Genomic DNA, 17,637 nt, shown 5'->3' with positions numbered 1-17,637 from the left:
TACAAGAGCAGTGTCCACTTCTGCTGCTCTGTTTGCAGGCCTTCCACTGGAGAAGATATGCCGAGCAGCGATGTGAAAGAGCACCCACGCATTCACGCATCATCATTGCTTAGAATCGACCCAGTGCAGCCGTAGGCCAGGCAGTGTTACACCATTTATTCAAATAAGTTGAGCCTCTTTAAATAGAGGAGTTTATTTATGTTCAAGTCAAATGTTTCAGACTATGGTGTATTTCACTTGATTTTTCTATTTACCTTCTTTTTCTAAAGGTCATATATAATTATAGTTTTGCAGCGTGAATCTTTCTGGATTCACTATGCTGTGCATTATTCCGCGGTCTAGTGGTAGGGTCCGGAATCGTAGTCTTTTCTCTTTTTTTTTACGTAGCCCAGGTGGGCGTCGACGTCCCGCCTTTTGGTGTGCTTCCTGTGCGGTCAGCATGCTTCCTGCGTGAGTTCCCACCTTTCGGCGGCATCTTCAGATTCTTTTTTCCGCCGTTGGGTCTGGATCGTCACCGAGAGGTTCCAGAGTTTTTGGAAAAAAGAAGGAAAAAGACTGACATCTACTGAAAAGGATTGGAGAATACATCCAGGAACAAGACCACTGAGCCGGGACGACGACGAAGAAGGAGGAGAACATCGAAGACTTCAACGTCTAATGGAGAATGCGCACACAGTGGGCTCCCTGAGCACAGGAATGGACAAGACTCCGTTCAAATTCTGCCGTAATTGCCACCACAAATACGTGCAGAAGGACCAGCACCCGGTTTGCAACCTCTGCCTTCCGGTCGACCACTAACGCAAGGATTGCAACGCCTGCTCCGTCTTCACCCCGAAGACTCTCAGGGTTAGAGAGAGTCAGAAGAGCACCAACTACAGCATTCAGGGCAAAGGCCAACCTCAGCGCTTCGGGACTTGAGCCTCTCCAGTGATTAAGAGGACAACATCGCCGAGGGACCAGATGACTACACGGTTGTAGAAACCAATAAGAATCCTACAACAGAGGTAGGAGATACGTCGATCCCTAAAACCCCGACAGACTCTCATAAGCCTGAGTCACACTCACGAAAAACAGTCTAAGTCCACGAAAGGAGCACTGGCGCCGACATTTTCGACGGACGCAGCTGCATCCAGGGACAAACAGCCCAGGGGATCCTTCGAAAAAGACTCCCAGATGGTGAAAACACATGAAAAGCCTAGGTCGTCGGAGCACGTCCCCGAAAAGGAGCGCTCAGCGCTGAAGGAAAAGGGCCTGAAGGCTACTTCGACGTTGACATCTACATCAAATAGATCGTATGAAATGCTGAACAGGCCGCCGAGATGGAAAGGAAAAAGAGAAGGCTCGAGGCCGAAATGGATAACATCCTGCAAAGGAAAAGAGAATTCGACGAACGGATGAAAAGGTTCACCATCTTGTCCAAGCCGGCAACGACGATCGTCGAAGTAGAGGACGAAGAGGAGTTTGATGCCGAAGACCCGCCGAAAACTCCAGAGCCCCGAGAACACCAAGAGGAAGAGGGCCTATACTAAGGCGAGGAAGACCAGCACACTAGTTTGGGCTCGGCATCCTCGGAGGTGCAGGACCTGGATTGGCAGGACCTCGACACCGAAAGCCCAGAACAGGCTGTGGAGACGTATCCTTCAAGTCCTTCGCCGCCAGATGACATTGGGATCTACAACCTGGTCATCAGGAACACGGCAACGACTTACGGAGTGAAACTGGAGGAAGAAAAACCAAAAGCCTGCTTCCTCTTAGAGACCCTGCTCCCCACTCAAACAAGGAGTCAATTCCTCCCCATGCTACCAAGTGTCCTGAACCAGGGGAGAGAGGCATTCAAAGATCCAGCAAGCTGCAGGTCTGTCACACCTAGGACAGAGAAGAAATACAAACACTCCTCTAAAGATCCTACCTACCTCCAGGGATCTGTCACTGCTGACTCCATCATTGCAGCAACAGCCAGGAAAAGGGCCAACGTTCCCACAAACTCAGGCCCACCACCAGACAAAGAAAGTAAGAGGATAGACCTCACTGGCAGGAAAATAGAGAGTAATGCAGCAGTACACTGGCGCATTGCCAACTCTAATGCCCTACTCAACAGACATACGTACCAGCATTGGGACGAGGTTGGACAGCTGCTCAATCACCTCCCTGAGCAATACCAACAAAGAGCAGCACACCGGGTAGAGGAAGGCAAGAATATAGCAAACTCATGCCTGAAATCAGCCTTGGATGCGGCAGACACATCCAGCAGGCTCATGATGATCGGGGTCACAGAAAGAAGGCATGGCTGGCTGAGGATCTCAGGCTTCAAGCCAGAAGTACAGAATAACATTCTGAACACCCCTTTAATGGAGAAACCCTGTTCGGAGCACCAGTGGATGGGAAACTCACCCAACTCAAAAAAGAAAATGAAACTGCAAGGTCCATGGGGGCCTTGCAATTCAGAGGTGTGAGAAAAGGTACCCCGACCCGGAGACCAAACGGAAGAGGGGGAAACCAGCCGGGAACGTCACATCAGACATTACAGCAGACCTACCAGGGCGACAATCAAGCACAACAGTGCCAGCAAAAAGAAACCTGGCAATACCAGCCTCGGGCCAGTCTTTTTGCGGGAGGGTGAATGGACGAAGGCAAAGAAGAGGGGGGCCAGCAACCCACCTCAAAGTGACTCAGCACCACCAAGCGGGCCCACCCACACGACACCTCTACGGGAGGGGCTCAACATAAAAGGGTTACACGGACTAAAGATCAACGAGCATGTAACACGAGTAGGAGGCAGACTAAAACATTTCTTCCAGAAATGGAAGAAAATAACAACCGACAAATGGATACTAAACATCATACAGTTCAGATACTGCATAGAACTGGAAAAGAAACCGCCAAACAGGAAACCAAAAGGAAAGGTGCACTCAGCAAAAGAACTAGCGCTACTCATAGAGGAAGCACAAGAACTCCTCCGCAAAGAGGCCATAGAAACAGTACCATTAAAAGAAAGAAACAAAGGGGTGTACTCGAACTACTTCCTCGTACCAAAGGTGGACGAAACGTTAAGACCCATCCTGGACCTCAGGTTCCTGAACCAATACATAAAAACACAAAAATTCAAAATGACATCTCTACAAGAAGTCATCCCTCAGATAAGGGACGGAGACTTTATGTCCCCCATAGACCTAAAGGACGCCTACCTACACATTCCCATGAACAGGCAGCACAAACATCTACTGAGATTTGCCATCGACAAAGCACCCTACTAGTTCACTGCCCTGGCCTTCGGACTAAAATAAGCGCCAAGGGTCTTCACCAAGTGCCTCATGTATACCTCTACCTCGACGATTGGCTAATAAAAGCAAGGTTAATACAAATAATGCAAAGAACATGCACAGCGGGTCACAGAAACGATAGCAGAACTGGGATTTTCAATACACTGGGGGAAATCCTCAATGGAACCAGAACAAGTGAGGATATTCCTAGGGGCACAGATCAACACCATACAGATCAAAGTGTTCCCCAGCAGCAAGAGAACACTTGCCCTGCTGAAGAAGACACGTCAGTACCAGAAGGGGCGAACTCTGACAGTGAGGACAGCGAGCAAGATCATGGGGATGATGGAGTCCTGCATACACCTAGTCCCCAATATACGGCTCCACACGAAACCATTACAGGAATGGCTGCAACAACAATGGTCACAAGCTACAGGGAGTTGGGAAGATCTAGTGGTTGTAACGCACGCAGTGCAAGAGGAGAGCGTGGTGGAACAAGGAGAACATATCAAAGGGGAAGCCTTTAACACCATGAAACCCAACAGTGACCATCACCACAGAAGCATCCCAGAAGGGATGGGGAGCACACATGAACCAACTCAAGGTGCGGGGTCTGTGGACTCCCAACAGATGCGATCAAGCACATCAACTACCTGGAACTAAAGACTGTGTTCCTTGCCCTAAAAGCCTTCCAGAAACAACTGTACGGGCAAAGAGTGTTGATACAAACCAACAACACCACAACGATGTTCTACATCAACAAACAGGGAGGAACACAATCAGTCGCACTATCCAACCTAGCACAGGACATATGGAGATGGGCCATCCCACTCAAGATAGACCTCCTAGCTATACACCTACCAGGAAAGGACAACATGGAGGCAGACTGGCTCAGCAGACCGACATCAGCATCCCACGAGTGGGAGCTCAATGCACAAGAAACACAAACGCTATTCAAGAAGTGGGGGACACCAACAATAGACCTATTTGCAACACACCAGAATGCAAAATGCAGTTACTTCATATCCAGGGGTACAATCCCAGGGGAATGCCCTATGCATAAGCTGGTCGAAAACATTTGCCTACGCTTTTCCCCCGATACCACTGATACACAGGGTACTCAGCAAATGCAGAACCAGCAACATGACGCTGATTCTGGTGGCACCACAGTGGGCCAGGCAGTCATGGTTCTCACAAATAGTGGAGATGGCGCAGGGGCCACCTCACAAGTTCGGGAAAAGGAAGGACTTACTCTCCATGCAAAACGGAGAGGTACTCCACCCAGAGCCAGAGAGCCTCTGCCTAGCGGCATGGCTCCTGAAGACATAAGAGTTTGCACACCTGAAACTGCCGGAGAGCACACTGCAGGTGCTATGAAAGGCAAGGAGACCTACCACACGGAGGTGCTATCTGGCAAAATGGAAAAGATTCACACAATGGTGCATCAGGGAAAAACGACACAAGAAGATGACGAAGGGATCAACGGTGCTAAAATATTTAACACACCTGCTAAAATCAAACGTAAGTTCTACCTCGCTGAGAGTACACCTAGCAGCGATGGTAGCATACACAAGGGGAGAGACAGGAAAGAGCTTCTTTACATCACAAGTAGTAAAAAGATTCTTGGAAGGGGCTAAAAGGATCGCACCACCAAAAAGGATGCCACCACTGGCATGGAACCTTAATTTAGTCCTAACAGAGCTTATGAAGCCGCCTTTTGAACCCAACCATAAGGCCTCACTACAAATGCTCACGATAAAGACAGCCTTTCTTTCCAATCACCTCGCTACGCAGGGTAAGCGAACTGCAAGCACTAACGCTACGAGAACCTTACATTCAATTACACAATGACAGAGTGGTGATCAGAACGGACCCACACTTTATGCCAAAGGTGGTGTCAAGGTTTCACATGAACCAGACAATACAGATACCAAGCTTCTTTCAGAAACCATCCACAAGCGCAGAGAGGGCACTGCACACTCTGCACGCTAGAAGGGCAGTAATGCATTACATGGAAAGAACTAAAGAGCACAGGAAAACAAAGCGGTTCTTTGTGTCCTTCGCAAGCAGTTTCCTGGGTAGACCAGTAACCAAGGGAACCATCGCACGATGGATCGCACAAACGATACAATTCTGCCACAAACAGGCAGGTCAAGAGCTAACAGAGGGGGCACAAGCCCATTCTACCAGGAAAAAGGGAGCAACAATAGCCTTCCTGGCTAACACACCCATTCAAGACATATGCTTGGCGGCAACATGGGTTTCAGTGCACACATTCACTAAGCACCACTGTGTGGATATGCAAATGAACAAGGAAGCACAAGTAGGACAGAAAGTGCTTCAACATATATTCAACAACCAACGCTCATCTTCCACCCATCCACCACAAACATAACAAACAGCTACAAAGTCTATGCACAGCATAGTGAATCTAGATTGATTCACTCTGCAAAACGAATAGTTTCTTACCTGTCGGTGTAGTCTTGAAGATCTTTCTGGAATCACTAGTGAACCCACCCACCTCTGCCAGAAAGAGGAGGCAGGAGAAGGTGGACATACAAGGACAATATACAGACAGACACCTTACGAGACAAAGTGGAAATTCATTTACTTTAAGGAAGAACTTGGATTCACGAACATAACACAAAAACAAGAAAAAAAGAATGCGAAGATGGCGCCCAAAGGTGTGAGCTTCTGCTGGAAGCATGCGGACGTCACAGGAAGTACACCAAAAGGTGGGACGTTGACGCCAACCTGGGCTACGAAGAAGAAAAAAAAAGGAGAGAAAAGACTACGATTCCGGACCCAACTACTAGACCGCAAAATAATGCACAGCATAGTGAATCCAGAAAGATATTCAAGCTGCAAAACTACACCGACAGGTAAGAAACTATATATAGATATTTAGATATATGTTGTAATTTTATATGGACCTATACAAAGGAGTATCGTTTTTACTCACCATCCTCTAAGGGTACTTAAGTTACCTACAGTACTGCTTGCTATTCTGATTAATGCATGTGAATCTATGAAAGATCCAATACTGAATAAGAAAATAAGTTTCTTACCTTAACTGAAGTTTTCCAATATTGGTATGTTTCATAGATTCACATGTGACCCACCCTCGTCCTCTTAGAGACTCCCCGTATAACTAGGGATGTCATTCCCACTTGTGCTTGAAAATCTGAGGGAATCTGCCGCTCGGAAATGTTCTAGAGGGTGCTACCATCTGATTGGTCATAGATAAAGTGATTGGTCATAGTTTTGCCCTTTTTGAAAAAAAGGGCATAGATAGGCTATTACATATATGGCCTAGTGCGATTATAGCCTATGTTAGTTATATATACAGCTTTACCATGGTATTGTAGGACTCTCACTTCGACGACAGGGAATTGATTAAAACATGTGAATCTATGAAAGATTCCAATACTGGAAAACTTCAGTTGCAGGTAAGCAACGTATTTTCTACTTTACCCCAAACAATATGTTCTGGGTGTCAGGCTATAGGATTTACAGATCCCTAGTCCATCATTCATCTAATGCAATGACCATCTCCAAGTAGCCTCGCAAAATTCTTACTGTGATATTGTAATTAGATCAGGGGTCTCCAAACCGGTCGTGGAGGGCCGGATCCATGCCAGATTTTTTGGAAATCCCCATTGAGATACATGTAGTAATTTTACAAATCTGGCATGGATCCGGCCCTCCACGACCGGTTTGGAGACCCCTGAATTAGATAATACTGATGTATACCGTATTTCTTGTCAGAATTTTTGGTTGTATGCTATTAAATAAGGATGGGCTTCCAGTAGCTGTGTAGCAAACCTGCATATTTAATGCAATAATTGTTTGATTCACATTTTGCTTAGCAAGCTCTGTTAAACTTTTGTCACAGGAATTATTGAAGAGTACCAGCTGCCATACTACGATATGGTCCCAAGTGACCCCTCCTACGAGGATATGCGAGAAGTTGTGTGTGTAAAATCTCTGCGCCCTGCTGTCTCGAACAGGTGGAATAGCGATGAAGTAAGTATAGACTCCTCAATGAATTGTCATGCCATATTCTCTGTGTTAAGTCAAGGGCATTCCATTAACACTAGCTTTGGCTTGGTGTCACAGCAGTTGCATTCCTGGCCCTCTGATTGGTGATTATATGGGGCACGGGCGGAGTTCACACTTACTATATCCCACCCCAAGATTTCATTGGTGCAACATAAACATTCAGTTTAGACTTGCTTCCCCTGTAGGTAGTGTCATAGGGGAGGGAAATCCAATCCTACTTCTACGTAATTAAACTAAAAGCAATTGTGACTCCTAATTAAGCTACGAACAATTACTGCTTACTTGTGTGCATCAGAAATTGATTTTTATTGTTGTGGGTTCGCATTTGTTGTATAGTCTTAGTCTCTACTTTTGAAGTGCAAGGTTTCTTACTTTAAAGGACAAGATAGTATGCAAAGTTGACGTACCCCTAAACAACAACATCTCATATTCTCAAGTGTAAAGTGCCCTATTTGTCTTATAAGGTGGGTGGCACCAGACTTGTAGATGCATTGCTTCTTTCAGTTACCTTCAGAGCCAAAGGGTCAATAATTTAAATTAACTCACTACATGTGAGGGAACAGCTATAGGGAAGTGCTCTATATCACTTATGAAGAACAATGAAAGGCTTATCCTTTACACAAGATATTGACATGACATTTACAATAAATTACAATTGTTTGAGAGACAGTATTCTAACAAGCCTTCTTTGATAGGAGCCTTTATATGCATCTCCTGTACATTAAAATCATGAGCACATTTTCAAAACCACTGGAGAGCACCAAACATTATTGGAAACTCTAAAAAAAAAATGGAAAGATGGAAACCTTGTTAAAGCATAAAGCTAAACACGGATTGCTAGAAATATGGGTGCCTGGGCTCATCAAGGCAATGAAAGTACCTCCGTTTGAGGGTTGTCGTTGAAGTGCCTTGAGTTACTAAAACATTGCTGAATTTTCCTGACATTACCTACCTTCACTTTACCTATGTTTGGAATGTACATTGTTATAATCCTGTAATGTTTAATGATATCTGCAGATTGTGGCTTGAGAAGGATGTTCAGTTATTGGTGTTATCACAGCCAAGACACATCTACTTGAATTGTGACCTTCGCCCTTTTCTTTCAGTGCTTAAGAGCCATCTTGAAGTTGATGTCAGAGTGTTGGGCCAACAACCCTGCATCTAGACTCACAGCATTGAGAATCAAGAAAACTCTTGCAAAGATGGTTGAGTCCCAGGATGTGAAGATTTGACAGAGTAAGCTCCTGCAACACTAGGACTTGTTCCTCCCAGGACTAGTGGGTCGGATCGAACTTCAAAGGGAAGACAATTTGTTTCCTTTCCACACTTATGGGCTGCTAATATTAACCTACTTCGATACTTTGTAGACTGAGTGCTAAGCGTGTTACCTCCAGTTGTGGATGATCGGAACACTACACAGAGACAACTATTGTTTGAAATGTTTAAATCCTCCTTTTTTTAAGCTAAGCTAAGATCACCACACTTCAGCAGCAGTCCTTCAAACTGGAGCATCGCTGCTAATTTGCATGTTCCCATAGTGTTGCTTTCCGTGAAAGCCTTAAAGAAGCTCAATCTACTTCAAGGACCTAGTTGAAAAGTTGAAACTGCTTATGATTTACTTTTTACTCTGTGTACTGAAGTCACTTATCCATAGACTCCCTGTAGGTTCAGAAGTCCATTAGAGCTGCCAGGTGGTAAGACTCTTTGTCTCCTATTTCCATGTTTATTATTTTGTGCCAGTTTCTCCATTGCCATGGTTCGAGGTGGAGCGAGTATTTTTGTATACAGTTCTTGCACCAGAGGAAGCCTGTGTTTGCAGCCTCGACCGCCAATGGAATGCTCATATTGTGTACTTTTTTCATTGAAGTTCTTCATCATGTCTCTACATCATGCCCTTTTTGGTACTGGATGCATATGGATTTTGCATTTCTCCTAATTGCCTCGAAGAAGGTGTAGTCACAACCAGTGGGGCAACCACCAAACACTAAATGGCATCCCTCCCTCGTCAGTGTTGTTATGTCTAGATAGTAGCACCTTGTGAAAAAACATCTGATAATAATGTAAAAACATCTGATAATAATGTAAGTGCCTCTAGTCATCTGCTGCACCGCATACCCTCAAGTGATAAAAAAAGGGAAACCGTTTTATTTTATTTTGCACCATAATCCACCTTTACACAGTGCACTCTCAGATAGTTTACCACTTATCCTTATGTGGTGAAAGGATTAGGCAATGAGAATATGCACGTCATGTGACATTAAATATATATTTTTTAAATTCTGAAAATTCAAAATTTGAATTTAACCTTAATCAAAGTAATGCTTTAACTGTGAGGCATTGAGAAGTAATTGTATCTTCAGACAAGAGGCACCCAGAAGCCCCCTTTTATCGCATTGCTGTACGTAGCACAACATGGCAGAAAACCACGTACCTAAAAGTAGAGACTTCACTGTTCAGCTTGAAAGTTTAAAGGTAGGGGGTCAGGAATAGGTTTACTTATTTTTTATTTTCTATTGCTGCCTGCAACAATTATTTTAGAAAAGTGGATATTTTTTTCCAGATTAATTACGGGAAACTTTGCCACTCTCCAAACAATAATGTTCCACTTAGATGGTCATAATGCAAATTTGTTCTCATTGAACATTTTGAGGGGCGGCAGCCATTAGCAGCAGAAATATAGTGCCACATTTAAACTATGAGGAGGGCTCTATAAAACTGGTTCCGTCCATTTGCCAAATAAGACCGCTTATTGTTAATGGACAGCACTATTGAAAATTCCTAACAAACCACATTTCTACTGGATGTTGTAATGTATTTCGTTTGATGGAAATGTCTTCACTAAATGGTACCACCCAAAAAGCCTAGGGTCTTTGTGTAATGTACTTGTGTATTTTATTTTGTCTTTTTGGATTTTGCATTATTTATCCTGCATTACAGTTTTGGTGTCATTGTTCTCAACGTTGCCCCGTAGGCACACAAATCATTTTGCAGCACAAAAATATTCTAGATTCGTGTGCTGTGCATAATTGTGCATCAAGTAAGAGAGCACAAACTGTCACCTTCTTTATGATAAACTTAAGTGTGTGGGTATCAACAGTAGGCGTTGTTAAAGTGACTCATCATGGCGATGTTCCTATACCCATTATATATCACTCCGTGAACAGAAGCTTCAGAATGTCTTTATCACCATCGGATTTGGAATTGTTATGTGTATTATTTTGGGACATGGTACTCATTCCTTTAACCGAGTGGCTTCAAAGCGACTTGTGTTTTTTTAGCTTTACGTTCTACTGGTCCGCACAGTGGCTTACAGGTAAACCAGGAGATTTTGTGGGAATCAAGTGCTTCTGGTAAACAGGTAGCCCGAGGTACTATTGGGGTGCTGACTGCTCGAGATCGTTCAGGTTTTTCGACACACCACTCCCACCTCTTCACGAGCTTGCCAGTCGCTGATTAGTTACACTATTTTGTTCATAAATATTTAAGTCCTAAAATGAAAAGCATTTTAAAAAGAAAACTTTTGTTTGTGTAATTTGCATAGTAAAGGTGGTTTGCAGCTGTTGGATGTATTTACGTTTGCGATTCAGAGAGGTATCCCTCACCCAGACAAGAGCAGACACAGCAAGCTATGTTTAGTAGCATCAGGCGTGCAGAGACATCCAAGCAAAGATGTTTTGAACCATTCAAATAATCCTTGAGTCACAGTAATGAACTATACTTCCAGTGATTTGCCATTCAAGGGATGACTAAGAGCAAACCAATACAGACGCCAAGTAATGTACACACTAACATGTGCACATAAGCATATATAGCACAAATACACATGTATATAATATCTCTATGTATATCCTATTATTATGCTGCCGTAATTTCTAGCCCAGCTCCTCAACACAACCCTTTTTATGAATGTAGTTCAAGAATAATTAATCAAGGTATCCCACCTGTTGCAGAATAGTCTCATAAGTGCATCACAATTGGCCAACAAATTCAATTGTTTATAGTAGGAAAGTTCTCATGTTCTCCCTCAAAGGTTGTGCATAGTTTGCTTTTCTTCCATACTCTCTGATTGTGCTGTATCATTGGATGTTTTACTGCCTATTCAATTGCATTGGGTATACTAAGCAGAATCTCTTCCACAAGAGTCACAAAATAAATGTTTCCTTAGTGTTAATAGGGCCTTGCAGAGGGATTGTCTCTGACTTGGTGGGTGGAAAGCTGCTGTTGTGTCACTGTAATAATAATTGATGATAATAGGCCTGCCTCTAACTTGGTGTGCGCATTCCTCTGGCTATCAACCGTAGGAAGTACTGTTACTGATCATGAGAGCTTTAGGAAATGTGTGTGGTTAAAGTAAGCTATGGTTCTTTCGATTTCGAACATTTCACTTTTGTAACCCTTTAAATTGTTTTAAACCTCGTATCTCCTTTTATATTGGTTGATGGAGCCGATCTCATCTGCCTATCACAGCACTGTGGTGAATCAAGTCCCTCTTTCCTCTGGTTTCATGGTCTGATCAACTAGACTACCGAGCCTCTCAAATCTTTTTTGATCTTTTCAGTCTTTGCGATGTCATTAGCCGCATTTGAGGTATACCTCTAGAATTTCAACTACTGTCCAAGAATACTTCCATGAATTCCACAAATAAAGAACAGGAAACATTTTGGGGGCACGAGATCGATTGTGGTCTGCTAGATGTTGGTGTCTGTCATGTTGGCATCTGTTTCAGTTTGCGATTGACAATTTGATCAAAAACAGATATCGTATTACAATTAAAACTGAACAAAGCTTGACTCTGTATCTGCTGCCCTGGTTTTCTATTCATTGGTGAATTGTGGTTACTTTGTTTTTGTTCATAGTTTTCTATGAATCTTAGCCCTCTTTTTTAGGCCTCCAAGGTGTCTTTGCTCTTACTCTCATTTCTTACTTACGGTTCCTCATGCTAATCATGCTCTTTAATGAGGTCAGGCGTACTGATTTCTCGGTCCTAAAAGCTGTGATGCTTAATAGTTTCATCTCTGGTGAATGAGAGAATATTAGACTTTCAGAAAAACCCTTTAAACACTTCTCAATTTCTCTGGATGTGGGTTTCCTAGCATCTTGAACCCCCTTTGTGGCATATGTGCTCATTACAGTGCCCAACTAGCCAATCAGTCTATGCCAGAGTGAAAATTGGACTACCTGTCCTTGGAAAGAGGCACGCAAGACTAAGGACCTGATTATGATTGATCTAGAGAAGGGTGAATAATTATTACTTCTAATCAAATAGAAAACTGCCAGGATCAGAAATCTTTGGATGCAATAAATAGCACCAGTTCTGCTTGAAAAATGGGGTATAACATGCAGATTATTGTAGTGTGTGGAGGAAAAGCCACCTATTGCTGGGCATTTCCCCCTACGGGGGATTGGTGCTTGCCACATAACTTAAATTCCAATATGTGCAGTGACCAGAGTTGCCGGACATCACAATTCACAAGGTAAGCAGTAACCGAGGCCTTAGTATGAAGTGAAAATAAAATGTGTATATTTAATCTGATATATATTAAGATAGATACCGGCAAGGGTTTTATTTTGAAATTCAAAATTTTCAGCGTAATCGGGTCTATATTGCTAGAACTCCTAAACTGAAATAATCAGTGACTGTTGTAGTTATTGGCACAGTTTGAAATCGTTGAAAAAACCTCAAATAGCTACCACACTAGCCCCGAGGAGATCAAACAATTCAAAAATGACAATTCTGTTCATCAAATGAAATTCAGAGAAAAGAAGAATGATGAGAAGCAACACAAGGATTATATTTCAAAGAAACTTATTATTTGTATCTTCAAATCAAATTCATGTCTTACAAGGGTACATAATCAAATTAATTGTAAGTAAATCTTAGGTATAAGGAAGCGACAAAATCATTCCATAGATACACAAGATTAGCAATCCAGTCTGTATACTAGATGAAGAAATGACTCCTTGTTGGAATAACCAGTAAGTCAAATGTCGAATGTAGACATGGACTGGTGTGTCGACGTTTCGGTCTTATGTGGTTTTTATCCAAAGACCATCAGGACGAAGAATTTAGTGCAGTATGGATGACCCTTATATTAAAACACAGATTGCACTGTCAACTTTCAGTAGTGCAGTTCAGTATGTAGATTCATACCCTTAGGGATTCATAAACTTGTCCCTTTGATGGCGTTCAATTAAGGATTCCAAGCCAGGTTGTATTTCACGATACTTAAAACCGGAAACGTTCTTGCTTGAGAGAGAACGGAAGCAAACGGCCACAAGCGTCGGTTCAAAGGTGATCAGGTTTTAATCTGAAGCAATAAATCTAAATCCCCAAATTATGGGCACATATTTCACGTGGCTGTCGTACATCAGGGAAGATTTAGCCTTGGAAACCTAGCTTTAGGGAAAATATCAGCAAGTGCTTGTAAGAATTATTTCTTTACTTCATTGCATAGCAGTGCCTGAGCCGTACTATGAATGTATGGATGCTAGCAAAGCTGAAATGCAAATGAGTTTGCCAGAGTTCACAACTTCTTCCTGTCCCATGTTCCCTCTAAGTAAACAGGTGCAGTTGTGTTGACTTATTCTAAAGCGCCAAAGATCATGATGCCATGTGTGTGGAGTGTTTTACTGCATAGAAAGACACAAGAATCGTGGTCACTTACATGGTGTGTGCATTTCCACCTACAGTAGAAAAGTATTTGAAGTCAAATATGCACATTGGCATTGTTAGTCAAAGCAGAACAACAATACAAAATGCTAACTTTTTTGGGTATTTGCAGTAGAATGTTTGATTTAGGAAGGCAGACGTTTTGTTGACCTCCTTTTTATTTTGCAAGAATTGGATTTGTACTCTTCGTATTAGTAAATAATGTTCTGATAATAAAAATTCTCCTTGTCACTGTGCCATCATATAAAATGTTGTTTTTCTTAGAACTTGGGGGTCGTTTAACTTCGGTGACTGAACAATCTGAAAGAGCGCTAGACTTTCAGTAAAAGATCACCAAGGCCAAATGCCTCGTGCATACGTCTTTAGAAACTTTGCAAGATATCGTGGAACGTTTGTCAAGTTTATCCACAGTGCTTGCTCTACCTTTTTGATGTGAAATTGATTTAACATTTTGAATATGTCAGCCAAGACCATAGTTTTGAAAGAATTACTTAGGTTTCGCAGTCCAAATGCTTGCATTTTTCTCAAAATTTCCTCCATAAAATACAGAAAAGTGCTTTTCCTTTTTTCGGCCTTTCTGATGCCCATCTAACTAATTGACTGTTTCGAATAAGGGATCTGGTTGTGGAGATATTGATAGTTCTGTTGTATGGTGATTATTTTTTGTCAGCTACCGTTAAACTAGGTACCGTAATGTTGTTTTAATAGATTGTCTGATTCCTTGAGGCTTTCTGCTTCTCTTGCAAAGGGTGTAGATATGCTAAATCAGAATAATCAGAAAATGTACATTTAAAACAAGTGAAATTTAACTACTACTGCTTTTCAGTGCATTCTACCGATGGGAGCAGAAGGAAAAAACTAGACGCTTATAGGGAAGCATGTACGTATAATCGTCCAATCCAATAAAAATCGATTTATGATGCTAGTTATCCCCATGACCAACATATCACTTTGATGATTTGTTTTAGAGATTCCGCTGAATCAAACAGTGAACATATCAGTTTACAAACTTTTTTTTATGTCAAGACTGCTTAAAATATTGCTTGATATACTATTCACAAAATCGGCTGTAGTTGTGCTTTAAAAATACAGTGTGATTTCTGTTGCCAAATTATACCAGTTGTGGATCAGCGCAGGATGATCTAAAACATAGGGAAACTGAACATGACCATGATAGTTGTTTTTATTTTGAGAATTGTAATGTTGGAGGAACAATTTCTGTTCTTACATACTCTTCACACTGCCAAAAGGTGTAGGAGCACACAACAGCCAAAATGGCAGGTTCTATGTCTATTCACACTTATTTGAAATATAAAATATCAACGTTTGTTAGTGTTGTGCTAATGAATTTTAAACGGATACACAAATGAAAAAGAATGACGCCATTGTTCGTACATTGACTGTTAAATCATTGGTGTTTTCTCTAAGCGTTTGCTGTGGGCACACTCCCATTCACCACCTTTTAAGAAAAATTTTATTTAATTTTTTTATATAAAAACTGTCTATGCCGCTATATTAGTTATCCTCTGTGAGAAGGTTGTGTTGTCATTTGATGATGGCACCACAAGCTACTTTCAAACAATCACAGTGAGGCAATCAGGCTGTTAGTGTAGCAGTGAAGGCTATTCTATTTTGTGTGCCATTCATAATAAAAACGGTGTATTTTAGACGTTTGGAACTTCTTTAGTTTTTAATGACCTTCCAAATAAGCTGTCTATTTTGGTGCCGAATGCATAATGTGAGGTGTGGTTAGAGAAAAAAAATTAAGTTGTCACTGGCATTATGCTATCTTTCAGGTAACCCCTGTTAATTCCCTCACACCTGTTCACTAGAGTCATAGTACATCTTGTATAGGGGCTCTGGTTTTGTGGTGTTTTAATGAGAACAATAGTTTATAAGTAGCTGTTGCTTTTTAAATGTTTGCCTTGCATCTGATATTACATACTAACTCCAGATTATTTTTTTAATTGAGAGCTACACTTGGGAGCAGATCTAGTGGCCCCCGATCTTTTCTCGTTTGCAGAAAGTAAATTAGTTTACATATTGTTCTTTCAAACCAAATTTTAAATAAGTTATTTGAAATTTATTTTATGTTCTACTTTAAAACTATTCGTAGAAGAACCCAAAAGAACCCTGGTGGTTCATACTCTGGGAGGGGAAAGAGAAAAAAATCTAGTGGGGGTCTAGGATACACCCTCCCTGGCTAAATATATGCCACAGAAATGTATCCTACCACCCTTGCATTCCCTGGTCTCAACAGTAGGGTCGGAAAATGCTCACTGTACATCCACACAATGAGACAAAACAAAATCTTTTAATTTTTTTATTTGTGACCTCTCCCTTTCTGGTAGTGGCATGCTTCATCATTGAGTCGCATCCTGTCCACAAACTTCAGGATGGGCTCAACCATGTTCCAGGGAGTATAAAAATACCTCCACAGGCCCTGGTATCCATTTAATAAGGGTGTTCCAGTTACAGATAAAACAGTATCTTATGTGATAAAAGGTAATCTATGAACCTACACCCTAAACCAAGTTGACATGTTTCAGCTGTAATTAGTGAATGGCCCAAAGTGTCTGAGTGCTTTCATAAAGACTATATAATGTGCCTAGGGATGGAATGAGGGGGATATAGAAGGGTAAATTTGCCTCTTAAATTTCGTCTTATTCCCTGTCCATGTTCGGTCTGGAACACAGATAGTGGTCGCTGATAGCCAGGTTGTAAGTTAAAAATGCTCACTCATAATCTCGTTCTCGGTGTTCCTGCCTAAACTGACAATATTAATTCAATGCACCTGTTTATATGGTGCAATTATAAGTTGCCCTTCTTAAGAAAGGTTCGATATGCAAACGTTTTTCAGACCGTTTCAAAGCCCAGAGAAAAAATAATTTACTGTTTTTTATTGATGGTGCATCATAGAAAATCAGTATAATGTATATAAATATATATGTGTAGTTAATGTAATACAGTTGTAAATAGATAATACCATGTTAATAAAGCAGTATGTCTGCATACATGTTTGTTACGTCTGAAATGTTAAATAACCTTGTATAATGTAAAACACTAAATGTATTTTATGCAGCATCTGGCCTGAATGGTGCCTTAAGTTTCCCTTCATTTGCTTTGTTCTGTACACAGATGATGTTCAAATGTATCATTTTTAAGTAAATAACCTTATTTTACTATATTATTATTATCTTGTGTCATTCTTCTACTAATACCTCTGTGGAGCTGAATAGATTCTAAAATCTTTTCTATGGTTGTACGTTATTTCACTTATTCAGAATAATGACAATGGACTCTTAAACTGTAAGAAGAGATGTTTAACATTTCTTTGACGGTAGGCAGTATATTAATGGTTAAACAAAATTATGGGGAGGGCCAACTGGATATTAGGAGCTACAGTCCAGCATTCAAGGAATTTATTTAGATTTCAACCTCCGAATATGGTACTTTGCATAATAAAATATATAGTATTTTGCCAACATTAATCTATTATAGAATCATAGGCATTGCTCTGTTCCAACCTTCTTGCCTCAGAAATAGTGTGTAATTTTTGTCTAAACCGAAAAAGTGGGCCTTGAACTTAGGCATGTCTCCAACATTTCAATAGTACTCAAAGTGCACAATATCCCAATAATTGAA

The 17,637-nt window shown here is 41.5% G+C and overlaps 1 protein-coding gene across 1 annotated transcript in view; it reads left to right on the top strand.

The window, feature by feature from the left end:
* Positions 1-17,179, top strand: part of BMPR1A (bone morphogenetic protein receptor type 1A) — a 556,231-nt gene extending 539,052 nt beyond the window's left edge. Inside the window, exons 12-13 of the mRNA XM_086922023.1 lie at positions 7,156-7,286; positions 8,429-17,179. Of these exons, the coding sequence (XP_086778149.1) occupies positions 7,156-7,286; positions 8,429-8,554 (257 nt within the window). The 3' untranslated portion in view covers positions 8,555-17,179. The remainder of the gene's footprint in view (positions 1-7,155; positions 7,287-8,428) is intronic.
* Positions 17,180-17,637: the final 458 nt, after the last annotated feature.

The sequence above is a fragment of the Lissotriton vulgaris genome, chromosome 5, assembly GCF_964263255.1.
Source record: "Lissotriton vulgaris chromosome 5, aLisVul1.2, whole genome shotgun sequence".
NCBI lineage: Eukaryota > Metazoa > Chordata > Amphibia > Caudata > Salamandridae > Lissotriton > Lissotriton vulgaris.
Note: the sequence above shows the minus strand (reverse complement) of the source record. Positions and strands in the feature narration are given on the sequence as shown.